Source organism: Sylvia atricapilla, chromosome 5, assembly GCF_009819655.1.
Source record: "Sylvia atricapilla isolate bSylAtr1 chromosome 5, bSylAtr1.pri, whole genome shotgun sequence".
Lineage (NCBI taxonomy): Eukaryota > Metazoa > Chordata > Aves > Passeriformes > Sylviidae > Sylvia > Sylvia atricapilla.
The window spans coordinates 67392465-67420218 of NC_089144.1; the positions used below are offsets into that span (position 1 = coordinate 67392465).

The 27754-nt window shown below is 41.6% G+C and overlaps 1 protein-coding gene across 1 annotated transcript; it reads right to left on the minus strand.

The window, feature by feature from the left end:
• Positions 1-783: 783 nt before the first annotated feature.
• LOC136361967 (tyrosine 3-monooxygenase-like) lies at positions 784-27678 on the minus strand. The gene is made up of 12 exons (XM_066320250.1): positions 27502-27678; positions 26461-26635; positions 24402-24490; positions 22264-22331; positions 21206-21256; positions 17542-17687; positions 13250-13385; positions 12533-12602; positions 10739-10795; positions 7928-8023; positions 2559-2692; positions 784-956 (listed from the first exon to the last, which is right to left on the minus strand). The coding sequence occupies exons 1-12, from the start codon at positions 27676-27678 to the stop codon at positions 797-799; spliced, it is 1359 nt and encodes a 452-aa protein (XP_066176347.1). The 3' UTR covers positions 784-796.
• Between the last annotated feature and the right edge of the window lie 76 nt (positions 27679-27754).

Below are 27754 nucleotides of genomic sequence, written 5' to 3' on the forward strand. Positions count from 1 at the left end.
AAAAAAAAAAATAAAAAAAAACAAAACAGAAGCCATTTGCTAAATGGCTTTACACAAATATTTCCTTACACAAGAATTTCCTACCCAGAAATTAAATTTCCCATTCAAAGTCAGCATCCTTATAGGTGAGAGAGCCAGAGGATCTTGGACCTTTTATTTTCTGTCTTTTCTTTCAATGAAGATACAAATACTCTGTGATCTTAACTGTGACAAGAAATTGTTTTGTCAAATTTCAAGGCTACTGAATGAGTCCTTAAAAATAAATAGTGAGCAGAAGTGTTCCTCTAACAAACTCTTGCATTTGCATATTTTTAGGGAGCCATTCATAGTTCGTGGGCTGATGCTAATTGCTAGGAGCAAGGAGTTAGCTGCAAGGATTGCTGACTGAAGGCAGCTAGCCAGCCTAAGAGGTTGTGATCATGTCATTAAGGCAGCAAATACAACACCGTGTGGATGAAAAGCTACTATGCTATTTTGTGACAGATAACTTGAAAAAGTGGCAAGGGAAGGAAAAAAATTTGTAGGAGTCCCATAACTCATGAATATGTTACAAAGAGGTGTAGCTCATATCACCTACCAAAACCTGGGGTAAGTCTTGTTTGCCACTGAAGCATTCTAAGCAGGAGATCATTTTTTCATCTAAGTCAGCAGCCTAAATTAATGAAAAGATGACCTGAACTGAGCTGGGTTGTGCATTTAAGATTTCTGCCTGCAAGTACAACTTCATCACTAAGCCTTCAAGTGCTAGCACTGCCTACAAGTATGTCAGAGACGGGTGAGATGTGCTGCTGTGGTTTTAAAAGAGGTTTTCAAGGGCGAAGCATAAGTTTTTCAGTTCCTCTTTTATCTGGTGGAATGCCTTCTTGACTTTCTGTGGCGTGTTCAAAACCTCTATGCTGCTGGTGAAGGGGTCATAGTGCAGAGCAAAAGGCTTCTTGATCTTCATTGCATAGTTCCTGTGGGGAGACAGGACAGAGTTCTAGTTCAAAAGGCATTTTCTTAAGGGCAAAAACCTGCAGAACCTCATCTCTCGGGGTGTAGTCATGGCCTGAGTGGGGAGCAGAGGATGCTGTGCCACCTCCTCACTGCTTCTCCTGAGCTTTGCCTGGGTGCAGCACATCCTGCCCACAGCTGAACCACTTGCAGCCCCGAGGATCTGCAGTGCCTCATCTCAGCCTGGCTGGCTGAGACCCGTCTGTGCTCTCACAGCTCTGCATTCACACAATTCAGAGTTATTACAACCACAAGCTGAGGAATGCAGGAGCACAGCATGTCTGCCGCCTTCGCTTCCAAGAAATAACCTGGAGCAGCTCTTTCTGTGTAATATTCTAAAAACCTGTTGATACTAGGCATCCTGGGCTATTTTTCTGTCTCTATTAAAAGAAAAACATGATTGCTTGCCATTTTCGACAATATTTCCATTAAGTACACATTGGTAGGAACCCCCTGTACTGATGTTGCCTTATGTTTTCCGTGCTGACAGATTCTTGTGCCTTCAGTTATTTTGAGCAGCCTTGGCTGTGCAACTGTCTTGAAAAAGTCTATGAAAAAGCTTCATGCCTGAGAGTGGTATATTCCTTGTCCTCATACATTCTTTGCAGGTTTGCCTGAGTCAAATGCTTGGCGAGTCCTCTCTCTTCTGCCAGTGAGTTCTCACCCATGGTTTTTTTTTTTTTTTTCACGTATTAAAAATTTTAATGTGAGCATTCAGATTTTAGATGAAGAGCCTAATTAGCCACAGCTATAGCCCCAGCAGACAGTGCTTCTGGGGAAGAGGCGGAGAGAGTAGGGAAGAAGTCTGGCTCAGGTTCTCTTCCTCTAATAAATTCCTCATTTCAGCTCCTACATGCTCCCCAGTAGCTCCACAACCAACATCCTGCCTCCAGCCAGAATTGGTCATGTTTTTCTAACTGTTGGAGATGAAGGCCAGAATTTAAACTCTGCTTATTTATGAAAAAAAAAAAAAAAAAGAAAAAAAAATTCCTTACTGCGCAACATTATACAGTTAAGGAAAAGTGTTTAGAAACACCTCAAGGTAATTTGAAATAATGTTATTTAGGTTGCAGACAGTTACTTTGTAGATATTAGATTGCCCGCGAATGCTGATTCTGGATTTTTGTGCAGATAGAATCAGAGGAGAAAGGCAATCTTGTTTTTAAGCCCCCTGCTGCTCCATGTTAATTCCAGAGACTGCTGTAAAATTTCCATGTGACCTTGGGTAAATCAGTTCTTCACGATCCCCAGTTTGTATGGACCAGCACATAGGGTGGGATTGCACTCTCACAGCTCAGTTAAAGAATTTCCTTCAGAAGGTGCTAAAATGAAGCATTGCTAAGATTAAGCATGGGACAGGGACGTAGCAAAAATAAATCCTGAATTTCTGTGAACCTTTTCTGAGATAAATAAGCTTGTGCTCAACTCTGTTGTACAAAAGCCACTCTGCAGATGCAGCGAGATAGCCTGGCATGGTTGTTGAATTGGTAATAGATGTATTTGAGTTTAAGGATCAACACAGTGTGCCCCTCCTCAAGGAAAATACCCACAAACACTTTACTTACTGAAGCTTGACCTTGGCATCTTCCAGATTTTCTGCTATGAAATAGACAGGCTGGAAGGCTTGGTCCTGATAGGGGTGGACTGCAGTCACTTCTGGATCAAAAGGCTTGTACTCTGGCTCCTTTGACAAAGCGTACTTTGTAGCAGGTGAATGAACAGAGAAAGAATTAGTCCCTGCTGAGCTGTGAAATTCTCTTTGGAGAATAGTTAGGGGTATATATAAAGTCCTGTTCTTTCATTGGTCAGCGCTGATTTTCATGATTAGCAGTTAATGAACCAAATAATTTTTTTTTAATTAAAAAAAAAAGAAATACTTGTTTCCTTGTTTCCTATATTACAGTGCTGTACAACTGGATAGCACAGCCGTGTTCTCAGACAGGGAGGGGAAAGTCTATGCCACCCCTCAAAATATAAATACCCAGAAGAAGAAAATATCATGCTGCTTTTTTTCAAATAGTATCACAGAAGTTTCACAGTCCTGTCTAGCACAACTTCAGAGTCCCCTAGCCCATGTTACAAATTTCATGCTTCCTGCTGCAATGAAGAACAGAAGACAGAATGCTTCTGGTATTTTATGCACAGCTTCCAGGCCAGTATAGCGGCGTAAAATCTTCCCTGAAATCCAGGATATAAATAAACACTATATTGCGTGTGCACGTTTGAGTTTTTGAATCCATAGAGGTTCTTTTACTTTCATCTCCAGTCCTTTGACATTGTCCCCCCAGGCAAGCAGGAGGCTTATAGAAGCCACTTCTGTGCACACTGCAGCCCATAAGTAGATCTAAATCATTTGTTTACATACACTGGAAATGCCTTTTAAACCCAGAGTCCTGGGGAGGCAGCTCTACTTAGGCTTAAAGTGAGCTCCTAAACACTTTGTCTGCCCCTGAAACCCAAGTGAGGTGCTTTAAACCTAGCTCAGCTCCAGTGACATCTGTACTGCATCACGGATATGCCCAAAAGCTGGTTGTATTGGGTACAACCCAAAAGGTGTACTGGGTACAAACCAAAAGGGAAAAGAACTCATCCCAGCAATGTTGAGAGCTTTTTTTCCCACCTTCAGACTGGACAGTGGGACTCATTCACTGAGGGCCCATCTTTTATTACCCACCCTCCTCTGAGATCTGCCTCTTTCCCTTTCTCTCTTCCTCCCCAGTCTTCAGAAGGCTCCCCTCACCATTTGTAATCCAAATGTCAGCTCTCAGGGTACTACTCGTAAATAACTGGTAAGAGCAGGTGATGTTGCTCAAGACTTTCAGTTCAATCTGCTAGCTGGAAAAATTAAGACAGTACTACTAAACACATATTTAGACATTTCAATGAACTGGTGCAGAAATAAATACCAGGCTTTAAAAAACCTAAAACAACAACAACAAAAAAAAAACCCCAAACCCCAAAAACCAAAACCCCCCAAACCCCAAGACTATACAAAAGATGGTGTTTTTCTTGCTCTTCATTTGCAGTGTGTAATTGAAGAGTAAACCTTGGATAGCACTCACACAGTCTAAGGTGGTATACACAAACATGAGGCTGCTCTTAGAATCTTAGAAGCTCTGGGGAACGAATGGGAAAAGATTTCAGTAACTCAAAACCTGACAGGGGTCCCACAATGCTGTCAGTGTTGAAGCAGAACTAAAATCCCATTGATTTCAGTGGAAGTTCAGCTTGAAACTGGATGGCCTTAAAGGCCTCTACAAGTTAAGTACCGGGTGTGCAGCAAGAAAAGCATATGTAGCACTGAGTGTTGCCAGAAGTGTGGTATGAGCCATAAGATTTTACAGTATGCAGGACAGAGTCCAGCTGAGTGTTAACAGAAGAAGCATTTGGGATAATGTAGAACAGCTGACAGAATAAAGTGAAATAAACAGTGCAATACAGAGAGCTTTTGGGGAGGAATTCTTACAGTTCAGAGGAGGCAAGTTTGGCCAGCAGTCAGCCCCATTACAACTGCTCAGCTTAGACTCGGGGATGGTGATCCTTCTGATACCTAGCTGCTGTTACTAAATGCTTTGTTAGACAGCAGGGATTCAAGTGCAAGACTCACTCAGAGTGTGTCTAGCTCCACCTCTCATCCTCTGCCTTTACCCCAAATCATGACCTGAGTTTGGGTAGGATCAACTCATCCCCAGAAAATATCTACCTGAAGCTAAGTTCCGACTGGTGAAAGTGGGTGCTGTGGAGAAAAGGGAAATGTTTTGACGGTTTCACAGTCAGGATGTGGTTCCCTTGGTTACAGTCACACACCCACAGACAGTCAGTCCAGGCTGCAGTCCAGGGATGTTCCCAGCCTTCTTGCTGATGCTATGTTCTCATATAACATAAGCTGGATGACAGCTGCTTGCCCTCTCCCGCTGGTTAGCTGTTATCTTCTTGTAGCCAACCATCTAACCTTAGTAACTCATGCCCTGATTTCCTCCTTGGTGACTGAACTATTCTGCTACTCCTGGCCTAGAAGCCTTCAGGTGAAAGGAAACCCCTCCCTTGCCCAGGCTGCTGCAGTGTGTCTCCTTCTTCATACGACCTGCAGTGAGATTCCTACAGTGTTTGTTATATTCACTGCCAACAAAGTGCCAAAACTTCACTGCCTGTACCAAATATGTTGATCAGGTAAATGATAGGGAATCAAGTCTGGGACCTCCGTGCAGAAGCCTGTGTCTGGGCCCACTGAGAAGACTGGCAGATAATTACTAGGTTGGAAAATGGCTTTCTGCCAAGCAGCAGCGAAACTTATCTGGAGGAATAAACTGAAGTCTATCATGAGCCTGACTATCTTCTAGTCTTCATCTTCTCTAACAGATCTGTCTAGACACTGCTGTATTTCTAAAAAAAATCCCCTCTACGAAACAGGCACTGAACTACACTATATTTTCTCTCTTCAGCTGTAAAAGAAGCAGTTGGTTCAGGTTTGCAGCTTGCTAACAGGTGCTTAGGCATTGGACCTCACCACTTTACCCACACTGCCAGCACCTATACTGAAGTTAGATGCTCAGGCAGCCTAGAATGAATAAATGGAAATATTTCTCTATTTCAGTTTTGTCCTAAATAAAAACCAATGAGGTGAAATCAGTCAGCTCAAGAAGGAAGCCTTGGCACTCAAATTCATGGAAATTATGAACTTGTGTACAAGTTTCGGGAGCTCGAGGCGAAGTGCACAGAAGCACTAAGCCACTGTCCCAGAAGATGCACAGTGAGGAACTCACAGAGCTCACAAAGGGATTCTGCAGGGTGCACAGCAGAGCTGCTGGTTAACTGCTTGCCCAACTTCCAATTTAGGGGTTTTATACTAGATCAACATGCTGAAAGGGGGATAATCCTATTCCTCACTGGTTGAGTATAAATGCTATCACTCCTGCACGTATTTTCAGTAATATGATGGATGAACACAAGAGGTAGTTTTATCAAAAGTTTACCCAGTAGCTTTCCCCTACAATTACCAGTGGTAAAAGTAATGACAAGAAGCTGCCATTTATCAGCTCAGGAAGTGTCAGGACTGCCTGCTGTCAGTCCCAGAGGTGGGGAGTTTGAGATGCAGTTGAACTTGTTTGTTTTACATAGCACAGCTCTGTGCACGAGCAGTCCTCACCTATGGTTTTAACCAAAAGCAGAAGAGCTTGTTGGTGTCTGAGGAAGAAAAGGATGGAAAGAGAGGAGAAAGAGGACAAGTCTGGTGCACTAGACTGCCAACACCAAAAATGAGCATTTCTGATGAGATTTTCACCTTCATTTGAGTCAAACTTCAACAGAAAAAGAGGCAACCACATCAGATAGATTTTGCCGTGCATATTGCTACGAAAGGAACATAAATATCAGCAATATGATTAGCCCTGCCCTTTAGTATCCTGTTTAACATGTAAATGAGCTTGCTTTAAAATCATAAAGTATCTTAAGCCTGGCAGAGTAGAATAAATGTTGCCTTGACTTGTGCTTTGATTGGACATTTCTCATTCCACCAGGTGTAAATGAAAGCAACTTTCTGTTTCCTGTTTGTTGTCAGTGAATATAAGAAGTATTGAAGGATTCCCAGATAAACAGTAGCTTCAGCAGGACAAAGTGTGAAGCTGATGACCAGTCAGGCCAAGATCAGGCTGCTATGTAGAAAGGAAGTCACGTTTACTCCTCTAGAGGGCTAAGGAACCTGCAGGTCATTCAGCTTACCAAGAGAGAAAGCTCTCCACAGAGACACCTCATCAAAATCTCCAAAGTGCAAGTGCTAAACAGTGCTAAACTCAGCAAGTGGTAAAAGGGAAGGTTGATGTCAGGGAATGCTCCTCCTTCTCTGTGGCCATTTCAGCTGTCCCTCTGTGGGGATTCCTACTTGAAATGCCTTGGGATCCATCCCTCCTGTGGATTGACTGGGAAGTGGGCTGACCTCTAGACAATTGGGAGAGTTTGGTGAAATGTTTGTTGTCGTGACAACCCAACTATCTCCAGTTCTGGGAGTCCAAGCTATGCTGATTCAGCCACAGTTCAGTGTAAATGTATCATAGATCTGGCTGTTAGGCTGCTGAGTTTATGTGATAAAATATATCTCCCATGGGGAAAAAAAAAAAAAAAAGGGTTCTGGTGTATAAAAATTCTTGAAAAGAGTGATATTTATTTTCCTTTGGCTTTTGCCAGTTAAAAAACCCCCATCCAATATCTGCACAGTTTGAGGCATTTGAGCCCTGCTGATACCAGTTTTGGGCTTTTGCAATTAAAAATTATCACCTGCATCAGTGCTCTTCAAAATAAAGGAGAAATTAATATCTCTCCTATTAGCTGTTTGGTCAAAGGAGGGGAAACCCACCTCCTGTAGAAGTGTTCAAGTCCTCTTTCTACAGTTAAGCAAGACAGCATGAAACCTGTGTTTGCAGATTTTGATCTATGTAAAACCAGAGCTGACATTAGTTTGGAAATGTATTTAGGAATAACAAAAACCACTAAAGCAATTTTTTTTTTCAGTGTCCATGCTATTTCCACTTTCTTTGTACTTAATTTGGTCCAGTCAGCTGGTGCTTGTCAGGTTCACATGTGTGCAAATGTCAATGGCATGGACAAAACAGCCAAGCTCATAATAGGCATAATATTGCCCTCTAGTGAGTAATTCAGAAAGGAACGTGAGGTTTGTGTCAAAGTCTGCTGCATTACTACTGGCAGAAGAAAAAAATCTGATGTTTTATGGGATAGATGCTTTCATTGCATTTCATCTCACAGTAGCTTTTCCCCTACTCAGTAGCTTCGGTGAAGGGAGAATTATTTCTTCGTAAAAGAAAAAAAATCTGAATTTTTGAATCGTAATTTTTTTTTTTTGTAGAAAAACATAGTTTGCTTTTAGCAGAGTTCAGGAAAGTGGATTATAGAAATCTTTTAATACTATGCATTTGACACATACCTTCAGCTCCCCATAAGATGAAAGCAGTCCTGCCCCATAAGCTTTGATCAATCCATTTTGCTTGCAGAGGCCGAACTCCACAGTGAACCAGTAAAGCTAGAAATTAGAACAACTTGTGAAAAACAGTCTGAAAAGGCAGGAATTTTTAAGCTTCTCATCTTTCTTCTAATTTTCTTTAATCCTCATTCCTTAATATTTTTGTATCTTCAAATCTTATTGTTGCATATTTTAAGAAAATTATTTTTTTCTCCTCAGGATATAACACACACTAAACATAACATGTATTCTTTTCAAAACTGGTGGTCCCACTTGGAAAAAAAATTAAAATTTTGGAATGATAATATATGGGTGAAGAAACTCATATCCTTTTCTTTCTTTTGGAGATGTCACAAATTACCCTGCAACCCTCTTAGTCCAGAGCCTCACTGTTGTCGGTGGAAACTGATAGATTTCCACCCACAGCCCCCAAAAGGATGGGTAGATCCTGACAGAGGGTTCAAGACCTTTGGAGAGGTACTTGAAAAGGGAGTTTTCTTTATCTTTCTTTCTCTTTCTTTGTCTTTCTTTGTCCATGTGATCTCATTCAGAAGAACTGAAGAACACTTTTTTTTCATGTCGTGCCAATCATATCTTAGTCATCCTCCAGCCAAAATCATATCTTAGTCATCCATCCAAAATAAAGATACATTTCTCTAGGCTTTTCTTCTGATAAAAGCATACTTAGGGTCAACTTCCTTTACCTGCTGGACAACAGGGAGATGAAAGCAACTCTTGGCTCTGCCAAACTTTTAGTGCTACCCATATTAAAAAATCTAAAGAACTGGAGAGTGGAGGACCAGTTCTGGACACAGGCTGATGCCCTGAGAAGCTGGATAGGCATTGTGCAAAGGGAAAACATGTCAAATGAGGCATTTCAAGAATATGGCTTTGTGTTACAGCTCTTCAAGGTTCCTTTAGAGACACAGAGCACTTTACTGCCTCATGCACAGGGACAGACCTTGGCTTTGAAAGTGTGACATTTTCAGGACCCTGCTCAAAGGACCGCTGACAACTTGTAAAATAATGTGTAGCTCTGTATTATTCTGTCTATTCTGCCTCTTTCCTACATTCTCTTTCTTTCTCCCACCATCTCTCACACACTTCTTCATTTTGATGACTTGGTTTTAGCCTTCAATTTTATCTCAAAAGAAACAACGTGCCAGGATCTTTCTTTTTACAGGATCCTGTGTTGGTTTCTCTACAGTTCAGCAAATAATTGTGTTTATATTCTGTTAATAATCTTGATTCTAGTTATTTCACAGTGAAAACTCTTTTTAGTATCTCCTCATTTTGCAGGAGGCTTTTTTGGCTGCAGAATGAGACATGGGAGGAGGAATTCTTTTTAGTGTTTATTAAGATATCCTGTTTTTGGCTTCATAGAATTAATGTTGGACTTTCATGTCAGGATAATGAATACACTTCAGGTTCTTCTCTATCTTCACTTTCTAGAAAGGAACTAAAGCAGTAAGCCTAGATTAGGTTTATATAAATTTTAAACATTTGAATATGGGTATGTTAATCCAAAATAGGTTTACTGTTCAGAATACTTGAATGGCACTTGCAAAACCCTATTCTCACAGACCCTGAATTGCAAGCAGCCCGTTCAAAAATGGTGCCCTTATTCTACCTCCCCAAACCCTAGGTGATGCTAAGAAATCTTCAGACAGGAGACCCATTATTCTTCTGCTCTTAACCCTGTCTCTTGCCTAGGCCTACTCAGTTCAGGGTGAGGAGGAGCTGCTTGCAGAAGAATGCTTTATAAACCACAAGCCTTAACCCAATCTCACCAAGACTTAGGGAATGATGCAAAATGGCTCTCTGGGACTTAGAATTTTTTTAACCCTACTAAAGGCATGTGTCTTAATATCCCTCTAGGCTCTCTAGCCCCAGATAGTGGAAGAGGAAATGTGCACTGTCACTGTCACAGTCTCCTCACATCACCAGTCCTGGATGAAGTTACAAAGGATTCCTGTAGCAATCTTCAAAGATAATAGTAGCCTTAATTAGCCCTAACCCAAGGATGGATATGCACCAAAGGATTTTAGGTGAGTCACAACCTCCTTCCTGAGTGGGACTGTGGGTTGGGTAAGGAACTTCAGGGTGACATTCTCCTTTCATTCACTACCTGTACCAAATGAGTCTCACACAGCTCCTCTCCTCTGAAAAAAATCATCGAGACTGCTAAATGGCTGCCATTATCAGAAAAAAAACCACCTGGCCTCCAGATGATTTTCAGGACAAGTTAAGATGATAGTAAGGGGCTGTACAAAGAGTTTTGACAGTTGTAGACAGCCTAGTGACTCAGAACTGAACAGCGCTACCTGCTCTCAAATTGGTTTTAAGTGCTCACCTATTTGGGGAGGTTAATGAATATGAGGTGAACCAAATTCTGCTGGTTTTCTGCACCTTGAGTAGGAGAAAACATAGGTATCACACTGGGTATCTAGTGCTTTAGGTGAATCTGGAATGTGAGTGGGGACTATCCTGTGTCTGAAACTGTAAAAACTCAGCTTAAGAAATATTTCCTTATAAAACCAAGAAGTGTAATCATTTCCTCGGGTGGAATCAATCACAGCATTCTGGGCTCCCCCAGAGGGATTCCAGCCCCTGCTCCAGCACCTTCCTAACCTGTGCAGAAGGAGAGACAATCCTGCTGATGCTTCCATTTTTGTAAAAATCTGAAACACAAAGAGAGCCTTCCCTGCACAGCAAGGGATATGCAGTGAATCGTTTGGGGTTTGCCTCCAATATTAAACTGCCATCTGTACTTACTGTGGCCAGTTTCTCAATCTCCTCTTCAGATGATCCAAGAGAAGCCAGTCCAATATCCTAAAGCAAGTAAGCAAAGCAGACAGTGTTACACTAGTGTGATTATTCAGCCCAAGGGAGAGAAAGAGGGGAAGGCGGAGGGCCACATCATTTCTAGCATGAATAGCATGAACTATTCATTGCTTTTGTCACCCAAAATGACCTTCCATGGCTTCCAGGATGCCTACCTCTCCCTGGCCCCCAGCTACATACCACTGGGAGCCACATTAGATGAGTGTTTAATCCTCAGTGTTCTCTGTGTAAAATTAACCATCTCTTGTCTTAACGCTGGACTATCTACACAGGGCAAAAATTTACAGGGAGGCATGAGAAGGAGGAGCAGCAGAGGTGGGTTTTATCTTTGTCATTACCTTTCTGTCCCTCACTCTTTCTGACATGAGCCCTTATGAGTGGGTCATGTCTGTGCAGGGATGATTCTGTTTATTTTCATCTGTGCTCCCTGTTAAATGTTATTCTCACAATAGGAATCTGCAGATGTCTTTTTTTTTTTTTTTTTTTTTTTTTTTTTTTTTTTTTGCTATCCCAGGAGCCATATCATGCAACAAACAAACAAAATTGGGGCATTTTCACCATTCATCTTCTCATATTGAATGGAGCAAAAAAGAATTTTCATGGGGTGAATTTCAACTGTGAAAATACTTTGTGGGGACAAAAAAGTGAAATGTGAAAATTCTCTGAATGTGATCTCATGTTGTATAGCCTGTGTTATTGATAGGAAAATAAGAAAATTGAAAGCTTTGAAATTGCTGTAATCTCTTTTTTCTAATGTGTCTTAACTTCCAGTATTGAATTGAACTGAAGAGGTTTCCTCCAGAATAGATTATAGATGGGATGACCAGGACACTTAAAGTACTACCCTTCTGATTCTGTTGAGAACCAGTATTTATGATCAAAATGGTAGCTGGCATGTATTCAAGTTGGCACAACTGGAAACCACATCATATGAGGTGAACTGATTTTCTTTTAAAGATATTTCTTTAGGGAACCTTATGTCGTGTTGTGACCTACATCGTGTTACCCCTCTGATCTTATCATCAGTTTCCACACTGGCCGCTGATTGATAAGCCTGGACAATGAGATATCTTCTTCTCTCTGCTATGGTTTTGAGGAACATTCATAGCTCTGAAGTCTTTAATTATGAGAGGTCATTGAGTTCAGTTGGGTCTGACACTGACTGCTCGTACCAAATAGCCCCTTTTTGTACAAAGAAGCTTTGTTTGCTTTTTGGAGCCTCCTCACCAGTGTGGGCAATGCTGTGAGAATCTGGTGAGTTGTAAAGGGAAAAAACAACTCTGATGAATGACATGGTGATGGACACAATTAAAGTCTCTTGTGAGGCAAGAATGTACATCCAGAGACAGAACCAGCTCGGAGGCTCAGCCGCTGTGTAGGTTCATGTGGTGTAGGACAGGAAACCAGGGGAGCAACTCTGTCAGCAGAGCTCAGACTCCAGCCCCACAGAGACATCCTTCTCCAGACAGACACAGCCCTCCCACAGAGAAGTCCCACGAGCTCTGCCTGCCCTTCCTTTCCCGCTGTGTTCATAGGGAGCAGGGATACCACCCCCTTGGAGGAAAGGGAGCCTCTCCCAGGTCACTGCTAGCCCACCATGCCTGCAGGTCATGACTCAGGCACAACCCAGTCTTAGGCATTTCATGGTGAGCTGCGTGTATTGGAGGCACCTCTGGCCTGCTACCCAGAGCAGTTGATGAAAGAGCCAGCAGAAAATGTTCTTACCTGTGAGAACTGGGCAAACTCCTTGTTAGCCAGCATGGGGACATGACCCAACAACTCATGGCAGCAGTCTCTGGAAAATAAAGAGACCTTCTTTTTTTACTGAAGGCTTCTTTTCCTGCCCTTCATGAACTCCCTGTGAAGGACTTTAGCCAGTAGACCCCAAAGGTAGCTGGTTTAGTGCTTCTCCACAGTGGTTGCCTTCATACCTGGCCTGGCTTCTCAAGGATCAGAGCATTCCCTCCTGCATTGCCAGGCAGGCAGCTGCCCCCTGTCACCTTGTCTATTGTCTCCTTGGGGTGGCATGGGCACTAACCTTCTATGTCACAACGTCTTTGAAGGGTCCCTGTTTTGTCCCAGCACACAACAAAAGCCTCTGTGTGAACTCATAATTTCTCATGAAATGTAATTGCTGTTGTCTGGCCAGCACTTACTGGGAGAGTTTCACAGCAGGAAAACCAAACCCCAGCAGATGGTAACTGAGGGCAGGATGAAAAGATTAAACCAGATATTCTTCAGTCTTTTCCTTCCCCAAATAGCTTTGCAAGAGAGACAGAACCACACCCTCTCATGCATGACTTCCCCTTCTAACTCTCCAGCTACCAGTTTCTCAAATTGTTTCATTCTGTGGACTACTCGATGGAACTCCAGAGCCAGTCCCAAGAGGATGACCCCAAACACATTCAGAAGGATGGAATTATGTCAGGGCACCAAACTTACGGTTCTGGGGAATGCATAGGAGAAGAGAAATGCCTTATGTACTGTGTGCACTGAAAGACACGAAATGCCAGGCTGGCAAGGAAGTCACGAGCAGACAGCAGCCCTGCAGCTGGTCTCAGCTGGAAACCTGTTCTCTCTGCAAAGGGAAGGGACACAGAACTCAGCTCTTTTGAGGGTCAACTCCACAGCATGTTGACTTTAGCCAGTAGTTTCAGGGAGCCTTCCTGCTCTGTTGGAATAGTTCCCTCCACCAAGGATAGCAGGCACACCTTGGCTTATCATTATTGATGTGGCCCTGTGCTGGTATAGGAGCAGTTCCTGCAACATGGCATCACCTGCCCATCCATCCTGTAGGTGTTCCCTTAGCAAAGTCATGGGGTGTCACAGTACTGCCCACCCCAGTGTGTATTTAACACATAGAAACACATCTGGGTTTTTTTTTGGTTTTTTTTTTTAACCATTATCTAGTTTGTCTAGAACTCCCTGCACAGCCTCCCAGTGATGTCAGCCGTGGGTGTTTTGCTTTGCACATGTCCACAGAACAGGACAGAAGAATGAAGCGATTTTGCACTGTGATTTCAGCTCGTACATCCAGTGTTACTCCAGAGCACCCTGCATTAGCATGAAAGGCCTGTGAGAGACAACGAAAAACAAAGCCAGTCTGGTGGTCAGTAGAACTCACACTCTACATTTCCATGGGAAACATGTTGGTGGTCTGCAAAGCTAAAGGAAATTGAAAATCACTGCTTTCAAAGTGAGCCAATGAAAATCTTTTTGAAGTCCTATATTCAAAATCTGTGTTGCGTTCTCAACTGTCATAAACGACATTTCATCTTCTTTAAAGCGAAAACTGCATTTAAAAAAAAATCAGAAATGGCTTTATTCTCAATTCTTTATCCATATTCTATTGTGTCATGATGCCTATAACCTTTTGTTTTCCTTTTTTTTTAAATGTAAACAAATAAACAAAAAAAAAATCCCACCCAGAAACCAAACCATTTACAAGATTTGTTTTGGTTTGTTTTTTCATGTTTCTTCCAGAATTTCTTGTCTTACTCTGTCAGGCTATTAGTACTTTTCCCATTAAACAACAAAAATAAACAAAACAAAACCACACACACACACACACACACACAAAAAAAAAAAAAAAAATAAAAATCACCCAGAGAAAGAAAAAAAGGAAAAAATTCAAAGTGACAAAATACATGAAGAAATTTAGGACTGACAGGACAGTAAGGAGTGCTTCTTCCTGATACTATGATGGACTAGGTGGTGAGCATTTGCCACAGTTATCTTCTAATGCTCCACTCAATTCAAAGGTAGTTAGTATAGAACTATCTCAAAAATGAACCATTTTAAAAAACCCTGTGGAGATTACGTAGCTACCTCTGTCTATTTGCTGGTCCAGTCCAGAGGAATGTGAAAATTTCAGAATCTGGTAATCTTTGGGCTGAATTCTAAGCGAAGTGAAAATTGCACTAGCTGAAAAATATATTGTATGAAAACTTAAGACCTAAGTAACTCAATTTTGGAAGAACTACGAAAGAGTCTAGGGAAATATATATAGCTTTAGCATCCATGTTGGAGGAGAAGGAGGGCAAAATGAAGATTACAGCTTGTGTTCCTGAGATGTCCTCCTAAACAGAGGCCAGTGAATCAGACAGTCTGCCAACGGAACAGACTTGGCCAGTTGCCTTGAACAGCCCGAGGATAAAGTTATCTGCTGAAGGTAATATCTGCAAAATCTGAACTTCTAGTCCAGGACTGCACCATAAAAGCAATCAGTTGAGAATTGGGGGTGTGGCTGGTTGGACCTGCCGCCCAAAGATCTGGGGAATCAAAGCTGCAGAGAACGTCTGGAGCAGTTGACCTAAAGTGCTCTGCGAGGCTTAATTCTTGGCCTAAAAGCTGGTGTATACAGGCAGCCTGTGCACTGTAGTGGCTGTAATTTCTTCCAGCTGCAGAGCACAATGACTGCCTAAATCCAAACATCTTTCCTAGAAAGAGAGATGTGCCTAGGTTCATCTGGTTAACCCTTGACGAGAATACTCGCCATGTGCAAACGACCATGCTGTTAACCACCGAATTCCCTTTAAGCAGCTGTGAAATGCTTAGGAAGTTCATTTCTCTTCCAGCCAGCCTCACTAGTAGGTAATAACAGACAGATCTCATACCAAATCAAAAGGAAATGCTTTCTTATGTTCACAGATACTGCTAAGTTAAAGAGAAGATGGAAGTTTTCTGGCTGTGTTGGCTGGTTTTAGCATGATCACTTTCTTTCCAGGTTAGCTCTCTCTCTCTCTCTCTCTGCCTCCTCTGGTTTATTATTTTCAAAGCTGTACAAGGGGAGGTTCAGAATGGACATTCAGAAGCATTTCTTTACTAAGAGGGTGGTCAAACACTGGAATAAACTCCTTGGGGCATTGGTCAATGCCCCCAGCCTGATAGCATTTAAGCATTAAGCATTTAAGAAGAGACATATCCATTCAAAGCCTCATATAATGAGACTAAAATAGCTTCCTCACTCTTAATTATGTCTAGCTATTAACACAGCTATTCTGAAAAAAATTGTTTCATTCATGCATAACCTGTAGGCTAAAGTAATCCAATCTACAGTTTAATGAGGGTAGGACCAGTGGTCCCAAGAACTACTCAACATTTTCTTTAGCTGTCCATTTCAGAATGGAATAAAACGCCTCTGAAATGCTTGATACTCATTCCCAGTTAGTTCATACAATTAGTTTGTAGTAGATACCTTGTGTTTGTAGTAAATGAGTTGAAATTCACTGAGAACATCTTTCCAAACATTATTGGCTGGTTTTTCAGAGTTGCTGTTTAGCTTGTTTTGCTTTTTGTTTTGTTTTGTTTTGTTTTGTTTTGTTTTGTCTTGTTTGTGACACAGATAAAAATATAGAACCTGTGAAGGAAGTGAGCAGACTCCAGGCAATCAAATCCTGTCAACTAACATGAGCAATGCAAACAGGATGATTATAGTCTTACATTAGCCTAAATTCTCCTACTTTGAAATCACCTGATATACTTAAAGGGCATGAATATCTGTGATAATCAAGTCAGAATTACAATTCCTGGAGCTCCCTGCTGTCAGCTCCTGTGTAAATAAATTAAATGAGATCGGCTATTTCAAGACAAAATATTTATCAGCGCCCAGTTATTATAACAAGGAAGTAAGATAGGTAGCTGAATACAGGTGAGAATACATGAGAAAATACATAATGCCTACACAGAAAAATTCCTACAGCTGGGTGCAGTGGCGTTGATGGAAGATGCTTTTCACATGGCAACCCTCCCTTCCCTTACACTGAACATGCAATAAGAACCTTGCTATCAGACAGCTTAATCTTCATGAGAAATGCCATAATCTTAGAAAACTCTTCAGACACAGAAAGCATATTCAAGCTAATTGGCACCCCCTACTTTTATACAGAGCAGGTAATTTGATTTCCTGAGTATTGTATTTAAATACAATTTATTTAAAGTTTAGCCATATATTTTATTGTCTATTTCAGCATGGTGACAAGCTGTCCTCTCTCTGGCACATCAAAGGAGGCTTTGAAGATTACCTTTCTTTAGTAATTCTTGATAATCAGATGGTTCACACAAAGCACCTGCCCTTGGAAATCCATGCAGCCTGTGGCCTCATAAAAATAATGTAGACTCACTTACTCTCATGTTCCTTGCTAGTCAGCCCCCAGCTAATAAGTCAGCCTAGCAAACTTGTGTGTCCTTTTTTTAAGGTCCCCTCTTCATGCCTTTATGGCCCAGCATCAGAGCCTTTGTGCTCTCCTGTCAGCCATGTGGTAGGCACCAAAAAGTTTAGTCTGACAAGTGGTGCCACAGAGACAGAAAGAAGCAGAGCTGTTTCAAGGCAGCTGATGAATGACTAGCAGGATCTCCTGGAAATCATTTTCTCTAGCACACATCTCCATCCTGCCTGGTGGATCAGGAAAAAAGTGTACTTGAGAGGTATGTCCCTGTCCTTGTGTTTGGGTCTTACAATCAGCATGGCTACAGAAGCATAAAACAGAGCCAAACCCATAAAAAGACAGTGTGGAAAGACAGTCAGCTGCTGTGACTCACAGAACAGACACAAGCTTACAGCTTGGTCCCTCGATGTGCCTGCTATGAATGCCCTGTGCTGCAGCTCCTCATGCTTGAGGGAAAATGCTACAGCTCATCAGCTCTGCTCACCAGCCTGTTTCCTAGGAAATGGTTTGTAGTGCACAAGTGTGTGCAGGGAACCCTAGAATAAACCATGGTTTATAACGACTGACCTTTTAAAAATCTGGAGACATCCTGAAGCTGAGGAATGTTATCTTCTCGGTAGCCACAGTGCCTCTCGAGCTGCTGGAAAGCCTCCAGGTACTGTGCACAGGCATGAGTGGGGTAAAGGCTCCTCAGCTTCCTGTAGACTTCTCTCCTGAAAATCAAAACCTGCCCAGCATGAGACACCTCAACAAAACAGCACTTCCATGTACCATCTCCAGATGGACAGAGAAGTGTAAGCCCCCAGCACACATCGTGGGCTGCAAGTCCAAGCTCCAGACACCTGGTACTCGAAAAGCTGGTGCTGGTTGGATGTAGCCAACCATAAGGGCTTTTTGTTGCACTTTTCTCTCCGAAGGTGTCCTTTAATGTTACAGGACTCTAATTCTGATACGGAAGTGCTTCTTTATTAGGCACCTTCTTGCTTAGGGTGTTGGAGGCATCAGGGAAATCCCAGGGAGAGAGCTGAGTGTGGGGCACTCTGTTGTTCAGTTCAGGAATGGAATGAATCAGGTGTTCCTGTCCTTTCTATTTCTGGGTAAAACTTGAAAATGCGGGTCCCTCCTTTTCCACCCTGAAACCCAGCCTAGATTTGCCTCTTAAAAGCCTCTAAGAAAAGCACCTTTTTTGATACTGAAGAGTAGTGTCTGGACAGGTGAAGAGGTTTGTATTTTTGCAGCCCAAAATGCTTGGCATGGGCTATGTATTTGAAAGATATGCCAGCTTCTTGAAGCATTTATCCCAGTATACAAAAGGAAACCAGCTGAAAATACCATATGTAACCTGATTTGGGCACAGCCTTTAAGCTTCTCACAAACTTGATGGTACTTGGATTTAGAGTTGTGGTTTGGAATATATTTAGCTGTTGCAAAATAAGCAAGTAGTAATAGGATGGCAAAGAACCTTATAGAAATGGTTATTTTTGTTCAGAAGTGGCCCTAGGCTGTCAACAACTTTATGAACATTGTTTTATGAAAATTGAGATCATTCTTGGAAATGCTGGGTACGGGAATGACCTTTTGTTGGTTTTGTAAATTTTTTTTTACTGTTATTATTATTATTATTCTCTTTTTTTGTGATGCTCTTGTTGCTATGGAGGTGATAGCCAGTCCCTGGTAATGGCTCTATATTTGTACAAATGTCTTACACAGTGTGAGAGTAATGAACTAGAATGAAGCTGGGGAGGAAAAACCTTAGGAGGAGAAACAAGTTAAAAGAACAGAGAGAAACAGTGGCTGCTGTCACTATTGCAAAAGCCACAGGAGACTGGGCCATTTCCATGGAGGAATTAGGAAAAAATGAGGAGGACTAGAGTTCAAGTGTTGCCCTGGCTTATTTCCTCATAGAACACTACTGACTTCAGTGAGGTTGTGTGGGATTTGAACATGAACATGAAGAGGGTTCATGCCCAGACTGGAGTCTAGAGAGAGCAGGCTCATTTACACTTCTGCACATATGGTCTCTTTTATCAAAGTGCCATTCTGCTGTGTGTCCAAACATTGGCTACCACAGAAGTGCAGGCAGTCCCAGAGACCAGTGATGAATGATCCAAAGCTAGGTGTTCCTCTAAGACAATTGTCTAAGTGCTCTCCAAAGTCAAGAGAGTAGCAGGTATGAAGGAACTGATGGAAGCACACTTTACCAAACACTCTGAGAAAGGAGCATCCTAACAAAAGATGGAGCCAGATGCTTGGAAGACTTTAAAGGCAATAACCTCATTTTACTTAAATTTCCTTATTGTTCAGGGGAAAAAAAAAATAAAAAAAATGGCACTATTCAGCTTCATGATGAAGATGTGACAGGTGCATTCCCACAATTTTCTCCTGAATTCTGCAGTTTTCTTACACAGCTTTTACCCATATGGCGTCTCTGACTGCTTAGTTTCAGGGCCTTCCAAGAAGCTGTTTTGAAAACAAAAGCTCAGATCATCTGTACCCTCTGTTTCCTGAACGTCGTATATCTTGGTTTTCATTTTTATAACCATGTTGCTACAAACTGAAGGCATCCAGCAACTCCTCAGAGTGACACCAAGGGAGTTCATTCTGCGCTTACAAATTTCCCCTGCAATTGCAGAGGGCTCGGTTTAGCTGAGCTGCAACGCAGCTGACCTCAGGGCACAGCCTCAGGGGGCTGTGATGGCAATTGGGGAGGCTAATTTTGGAAACAGCTTTACATAACAAGACAACCTGGGTTAGGGGTGGGGGGAGAGGAGGGTTGGCTGTTTAGGGAAATGGGCAGATACTCCTTTAAAAGCCAATTCTGTTGCCACAATGGGTCTAATTCTACGTGGAGAGGAGCTGGAATGACGAAGGTTGGCAACAAAAGAGAAAAACAGGAAAGAACACAAAATTAAATTTTCTTCAATGTGACATTCCCACACACCATCTCATGCCAAGATTGTTGGCTGGTGGTAGCAATCATGAGCACGACACTGACCATCAATCTTTGACTATTGAAAGACACTATAAAAACCTATTTGAACTTAATAAAAATGTGTCCTCCTGGATGAGCTAGATGCAAGATTTTTCTGTGGTCGTGGATTTCTGTGGCACAGTAGATTTTATTTAACATAAAGTTGAAAGAGATGGGATGGCAGTGTGATTGAGGTTCTGGCATGAAACATCTAATTCTATGGATTTAAATCCTGGCTTTGGAATAAACTTTGCCTGTGGTTTAGGGCAAAATACTTAAGTTCTAGGGTTTTCAGTTGCACAGTTAGAAAATGTGGTCTTCGTTCTTCCTTTCCCCCACCTAGAAACCAAACAGGTGAAGAAGAGACCTTTAGGCTTTCTTTCCAATTAAACTGTAAAACTTTCTGAACAAAGACTCTCTCTTATGTGCACATGTGGCACCTTGTGCAATCCCCAAGACCCTGCTCTTACTTGAGACATTTGGACATATTAATGCTTTGTATTATCACACAAATGTGGAATTAACTGCTGGTCACTGATGCATTTTAAAGTTAGTGGAAGAAAGTGCAAACAGAGGAATTTGACATTACTACTCTGCTCTCATAGAAATCTGCCACATACTTCACACAACGCCTAAAAACATACTTTGAATTAAAGTAGTATTGTTTCATTCATTGGTTGTGTTTTGGGACTTTTTTTATTTTTATTTTTTCTCCTGGAGTGGCAAACCTTCAGGAGAAACAAAGCCCCAGTGAAGAAATGCTGCACCCTTGTAACTTACCATCATTCCATATGATTCCTAAGGCCATTTTGCCGTGCAAATAATGTATGCTGGAAGGGTATTCCCAAATTTCCTCTACCTTGAGTTTGAGAAAATTATAAGTGTTCACATTAAAAGTAACGAATACTTGAAGGAGATCAAGGTATCCTGTGAATATTGAATTAGCCATGTCATCTGAGTGAACTTCTGTCCTGTGAGTGGGCATTTCCCCCCGGTACCAGGTTTTAAAAGGTGATATTTCCGTGAGCACCACAGTTATAGTGAATTAGAGGTGAGTTAGAAGAATTTATTCTATAGGCTACAGGTGTTTTCTGGCTTCTGGTATCCTGATGGGATCAGCAGGCAAGGAGAGAGTCAGGAAAATGCCTTTTGCTCTAGAAAGTGAATAGTTAGGACCAGCCCTGAGAATGGCTTTCTGCAAAACAAATGACCAAAAGATGACACTTAACCCACGAGTAAAATGTGAAGTACCAAACTCACCAAGTTGCTGCCTCCTGTGCTGTATACTCAATGTGAGGTAAAGGGTTTCCTCTGTAATGAAGAGAAGAAATATGACACATCTCAAGATTTCAAGTTCAGTTTCCAAGGTTTTTTTTTTGGTTTTGTTTTGTTTTTTTTTTTTTGCCTGCACCATCAATTTTTTGCCATAATGAAAATAGAAACAGCAAAATAGCAAATAATGAACCATCTATTTGTCTTGGTCAGCTCTGATGTGGGTATTCTCTCTTCTGTTACAATGTGGGGAGGAAACAGGAATATTTAAGCCCTCCAGGCTTGCCATCACTTCTGCTGAAGGCAATCTAGCAAGGAAAACAAGGTGTGTGCCTGGAAGGGCCCTCCCTGGAGGATGTGATCAGCACAGCACCATCACAGAGAAGCTTTCATAAACCCCTGACTCTGATATTTGATGGAAGAGAGAAAACTGTATTCAGAAGTCTCACAAGATTTTGGAGACTTCACCAGTTCTTGGACACTGTGAGGCTAATAATCCATGACCATTTGTACCTGTACCTTTGATTTGCCCTATCAGAAAGCACTGTAGTTCTGGTGAAGGTTTACACACAAAGGTAGAAACATTTTCCATCACTTACACGAGAACTGAGAACTTTTTATGTTTTTAGGCACTTCATGTGCATAGACAGAGACATTTAAAAAAGCAAATAACAAAAATAGTAAATCACTTTCCACTGTAAAAAATATATTTATAAATGCTGTTCCTCAAATTTCCTTGAGAAAGATCAGCCTCAGCTCAGGACCGAGTCCTAAAAAGAACTTAAAAATTGAAATAAAGGGTCATATTCTGCTAAAACAAAATCCAGCACAGGACTGGGATATGTGAATGCAATCTGAAGATTTTTGTCTTAAAATGCATTTGCTGTGTCGTCACAGAAGTCTGTTTTATATGGAGTAAAAGCTTTTGTGGCTGAATTTTGTTGTCTCAAAAGTGCATTGACAAAATGCATTACACCTCTGACATTTCCTGCACATGAAGGAACACGTGGACCTCTGACCTTTCCCTTCAGCAGCCTCGTACTTACCCTCGGTAATTAAAGGCCAGCTCAGCAAAGAATGCCCTCCGTTTGCTGTACTCCAGGTCAGAGTATCCCTGGGTTGGAAAATAATCAGGAAAAAAGTTTGACTTTGTGAGAGCTCTGTGGGCATAAGAAGAAATCATCAGAACCCAATTCTCACTGCCCATTTCTCACTGTGTTGTGATAAAGACAGACTCAGTGGTATCTGTCTAAAGGGTATCTGTTTATCTCTTCACCTACCCAATACCAATGTTTTCTTTCTGCTCTTTCTGTGTTTACTAGAATTAAAACTTCAAGCAGGCTTTGCCAGCTATCGGATATGCGTACGACATGGAATCACATTCCTTTTAATTTTGCATCATTCATAATAGGAATTAAAACTTAAATCTGGAACTGCGTGCTAAAACAACTCATAAAACAGCATTATCAGCATCACTGTACAAATATTTATAATTCCAAAATATTCAGAATTTACTGGAACCATTTTGAATACTGCAAGCCAAATACGTCCCTTAGGTTTATTCACGTCATTTTCAGTGTAGCAATAATGTCAGTAACCGTGCAGTTAATGAGTGTTGTGTGCATGAATCTGAGGAAAGGGCTGGAGCCTGAGAGCATGTTTATTTTGTCATATTTGTGGATAATACGTTCATTCAGGTGCCAGCCTTGCTTGTCAGTGGCTGTAACAAGGACGCATTAGAAGCTGTTGGGGCAGACTCACACAGATGCTGTGACATTCCAGCTTTGTCCCTGTGGGCTCTGTACCCACCCTGCGGCAGCAGGAGCCTCCCTGGGGGACCTGCAGCTGGTGACAGGGTAGCCCAGAAATCGGTGTCACTGTGACATCAGTTTGATTGTTTTGGCCAGTTAAAGAACAAACTGAAGGTGCGGAGATAAACATCCCAAACTGTCTGTTTGGTAGGAAATGTATATGCAAAATCTTTGCTGAGCTAACTGCACATCAGCTTCTTTTGTGCTTTCCTCCAGCCTCTCCATTTTTGTGCCCTGCTCAGAAGCCTGGTAAATCAGCCCACGCTCTGCTCTCTCCTGCCACAGACAAGTGATGTTCGGTGCCTGAGGTAACTTGTTTTCAACTTGTTAGGTACTCCTAAATTGCACTGCATTCTTCAGTTTGGATTTATCCCCTCTCAGTGCTCCAGTAACTCAGCACCGCTGCTGCTTTCTCTCAACCTCTTCAGTGCTCACACCTTCTATTTGGCAAAGGATGAAGGGAAACTTTGTCCAGTTCAAAGAATTCCCTATGTGTGTTCATTTATCTAATGAGAAACAGCCTAAGAGTTAGCTCAGGAAAATTACAAACATTTGGACTGTTTGTATCAGAAAGAAATAAGGAAGAATGAAAGATGTCCTGGTTAAGGAGGATATGAAGTTCCCCTAGAGCATTATAGTTGAATAAGAGATTCTCAAAAAACAAAAGATAGACTTGTAGACTTGGAAAGGTCTGGTTTATATTACATAGGACTGTACATAGCTCACAACAAAACGTGGTGTAGGTTAATGAAAGGGATTACATAGAATTCAGACATGTAGAGAAGGGAATGATAAAAACTTTCCTGTAGGTTCTGTTGACACACATCTACACCTTCACTGCATTTCTCAGGGTGAAGTATGTCTTCTTTTTTGCCTTTCCACACATCCTTTCTATGTGATGCTTGACAAGATAAAATGCTTCTGTGGCCTGTCTTGTCAAGGAACAAACAGCCCCTTTTGTGTCTGTGCCTAACTCACACCTCATCTGTACTAAAGCTGAGAAACTGATGAGAAATGGGTGTCTGATTGTTGGTTTGTTGGTTGGTTGGTTTGCTCCCAGTATTTTCCCTTACTGTCATCACTAGAGCAGGACTCTACACTGCCTTTTTCTTTCCCTCTCCCAGGGTTTGTGCTCAGGGCAGGGATAAGAGTGCACACATAAAGCTGCTACAGTAAAACCCTTTTTGTGGTCCCTTCCTGCAGGGCCCCATACAGTCCCTAATTCCACTGAGGACGAGCTTTTATCTTCTCTTTTTTTTTTTTTTTTTGCTTTCTTTCATGAGTATTTGTTTACTCCTGAAGTTTCCCTTACAACAATCTGTCTACAGAGAGTTTCTCTTTTAAAGATGAAATAACAGTAATGTTAAACTTACGGGGTGACCATGGTCCAAACTGGGATCATATTTAGTGATCAGATGGTGACACTTGTCCAGATCTTGGATTTTTCTAGGGAACCAGGGCACTGGAGAGAAAGCAGAAGGAGTTAAATGAGAGAGAATCAAACAAATTTTAGAAGACAGAGAAAATAAAAGCTGTGCTGAGGATTACAAACTTTCTTTTCATCAATATCTTAGAATATTCATATCTACATGTTACCATAACTCTCACACATCTCAGTAGCTGACTTGTTTCCTGACCAAATTGGCAGATTGGATGAAAAATTATCTGAAATTAACTTGCTGTGATAATGTCTCAGTTTTAATTCGTAGAAGCCATTTTTAAAGACAAAAATATATTTTAGTTCAAATGTGTTTTAGTTCAAATGTGTTTTCAAATGTTTGACATGGGACAACAAATTTATTTCTACATTCTGGATTTAAGAATATATTTTGATCTTGTCTAAAAGACAGTCTTACGCTTTCATACCTTCAAAAGTGAAAAAATATTTTAAAAGAAAAACATGAAATTTCTAAATTTCCTAGAAACCAAACAGGTGAAGAAGAATTTTCAGTTTTTCCCTTCTGGTTCTTTTTTTTTTTTTTTTTTTTTTTTCCCCAGCAACATTATTCTTTAGCTATATTTCCAAACAGCTTCCTTCTCATGAAATGGGAAGCTTATCCAGTGACTAAAATTAAAATAAAATGGGATCATTTTAATTTAAATGCCAGCATTTGTGAGAAATTAATTTTAAAAAGAAATGCTGGAAAAAACATAAAGTTGATACCACTTTCTGAGGTTAGACTGATGCTGTAATCACACTTTCTGTGTTGCAGCTCAGAAAGGTCCATTTGGGGTCACTTTAATTTCATACTGGACACGACATCAAACATCTCTCTACTGAGCAATAAATTTAATTTTTTTTGCTGTATTATATCACATCCAAGCACATCAAGTTTAGAGAAGTACAAATCAAGTTTAGAGAAGTACAAAATCCACAAGAGGTGTTGGGGAAATTATAGTTTTTTCATGCATTACAATCAATTCTGTGATAAGTAGGAAGAAATACCAGTCTGACAGATGCCTTGTGTGCACACAGAACTTTTTTCTGAGCCTTTGTCTCTGGCTGTACCATGTGGTTCTGGGTGCCAGGTGCCTTTCTTGGCATCTACTGCCATGTCCCCTCAAAACCTGTACCTGAGCACAGCTGCCCCAGTGTGTCCTCATACACATCTTGCCTCTTCCCTACAGAAAAAAAAAAAAAAAAAAAAACACGAACACACACTTTTAACAGTCTCTCGTTTTTATTGTAGTCCCAAGTCCTGGCACTTCTGAAACCTCTCAAATCCCAAGGAAATCCTAAAGAAACGCTTCTCCAGCTCCAAAACACTCTTTGGCTCTCCGGTTTCCCTGATAACAGTGATGCGCTTTTGATATGGCCACAGTTCCTGACAACAGCTTTTCCAGGACTGCCTCTCATTGTTAGCCTGACAATGAACTTCAAACAACACCCAAAGGAGCTCAAACTGGACTGAGTCAGTTAAAAGTGCTCTGGGAATATCTGTCCAGCCTTGTCAAGGGAGGAAAAACCCATGGCAATTCTGTATTCAGAGAACTCCATCTGTGAGCTGGACCCTCAGCCTTCTCATCTGTCACCCTCAGGATTGTATTAAAGGTCTCTAACAGCTGTATTCACCCATTCCTGCCCACAAACAGGAAAAATACCTGTCTGCCTCTGGGTTTGTCTTGAAACAATCAGTTGTCTGCACAGCTTTCAGCACCCAATCTTCCTGTCACTGAGGAGTTTCTAGTTTCTCCTCTGCTTTTTGCTCCATCCTTCTCATCTCCCTCTTTGCTGGAACACTTCTCACCTCAGTTCCAGTGGCTATGATGAAGTGTCTCCCTTTCTGAACCAATGGCAATGGAAAGCAGCCATGCAGAGACAAATAATGAGTGCACACTCACTGGCTTTTCAGACAAATTGAATTACTATTATGAAGCTGAAGCTAAAACTAAAAAAAGTTACTCCAAAAAAAACCGCACTGCGTTTCTTACCTTTGTCTTCTCTGCTGGTTTTCACATCCTTTGCTACTCTCTTTAAGGAGGTGATAAGGATACCAACATCAGGTCTGTGAACTTCACATTCAACGAAAATGTCAAGATCATCCCCAGAGTTCTTGCACTCTTTGGCTCCACGGGTTTCAAAGTGATAGATTTGAGTTTCGAACATCTGCAAGAGCCAAGTGTTCATTTGATGAAGCTTCTCCAAAGACTGAAAATCCAGGTAAGTCTAGATGCATTTTTACAATGTCTTTAAAACGTGACTAAAAGAGGTATAAACTAAAAGTGCATGTTAAGCAATGAAGTCCAGTAATGTCTGGTCTACAAAGAGCTGAAATACAGACAGAGCTGAAGATTAAACACTGTAGCATTGGGTAGAGAAAGAAGGAGATGAAAGATGAGATACTGTTGACTGTAGAATTTCATCTGTGCAGAAATAGCAAATGAGTGGCTGGGTAACTTAAAACCCTGTCAGAATGAAAGCAGACCTATTGATGTATAATAGCACCATAATCATTAAATAATTGTGAAAAATAAGTAACAAGTACAATACTTTTCTTTAGAGTTATTCATTTTCCCAGATAAGAGTGAGCACCTGGTAGGGGTACTTCAAGTGCCCAGACTACATAATGCCTGTGTGGTTCACAGCTCTTATAGTCTTTGTATCTCCTGCCAAATACGCAGAGAAAATTCACTGGCTTCTTATATCCTCACAGACTGAGTGCTTGAAATGCCAGCCACCACTACTGCTAGAAAGAAACAACTGATTGGTGTCTGCTCTAAACAGCCCTTGCACGAATTGGTGATCCTTCTAAAAGACTGTGCCTCCAGAGAACTCTCCCTCCTCGCCATGAGACCAGAGAACCTCTGAGCAGCTGGAGCAAAGCACTGACAAAGGGGGAAGGTAGCATAAGGTGTAAGTCAGGCAGGGAGCAGGAGAAGGGGGAGAGGGGGAGAGATGCAGACTGGGAGACAGGAAGGAGGTAGGGACAGAAGAGAGGGCTCAGCAAAGGAAGGGGATATTGAGATCTGTACCTCGAAGACTTTGGCTGCCTTAGAAAGCTCAGTCTTCCTCACGCTGTAGAGAGTGAGGGTCAGGATGAGAGGAGCTCTGTCATCCTCCCTGTTGGAGTCCAGGCTGCCTTGGCTGTCCAGTGACTCTATGCCACACATCTCCTTCTCCTTGTTGGCCTCTTCTTTTGGGCCTGACATCCCCACCAAATCAGTTTTCATTGGGAGACAGGGGAGTGGATTGCAATAGCCAGATGTTGAGTGGAAACCACCTGAG

Bases quoted from the DNA above. Each gene is read 5' to 3' on its own strand.
- LOC136361967 (XM_066320250.1), bottom strand. From the start codon at position 27,678: ATGTCAGGCCCAAAAGAAGAGGCCAACAAGGAGAAGGAGATGTGTGGC. The intron at 21,257-22,263 runs GTAAGTACGAGG...TCTTCATTACAG, and splicing joins CTGGCCTTTAATTACCGAGG to AGGAAACCCTTTACCTCACA. The intron at 17,688-21,205 runs GTGAGTTTGGTA...TTTGATTTTCAG, and splicing joins GCACAGGAGGCAGCAACTTG to GAGAGAAGTCTACAGGAAGC.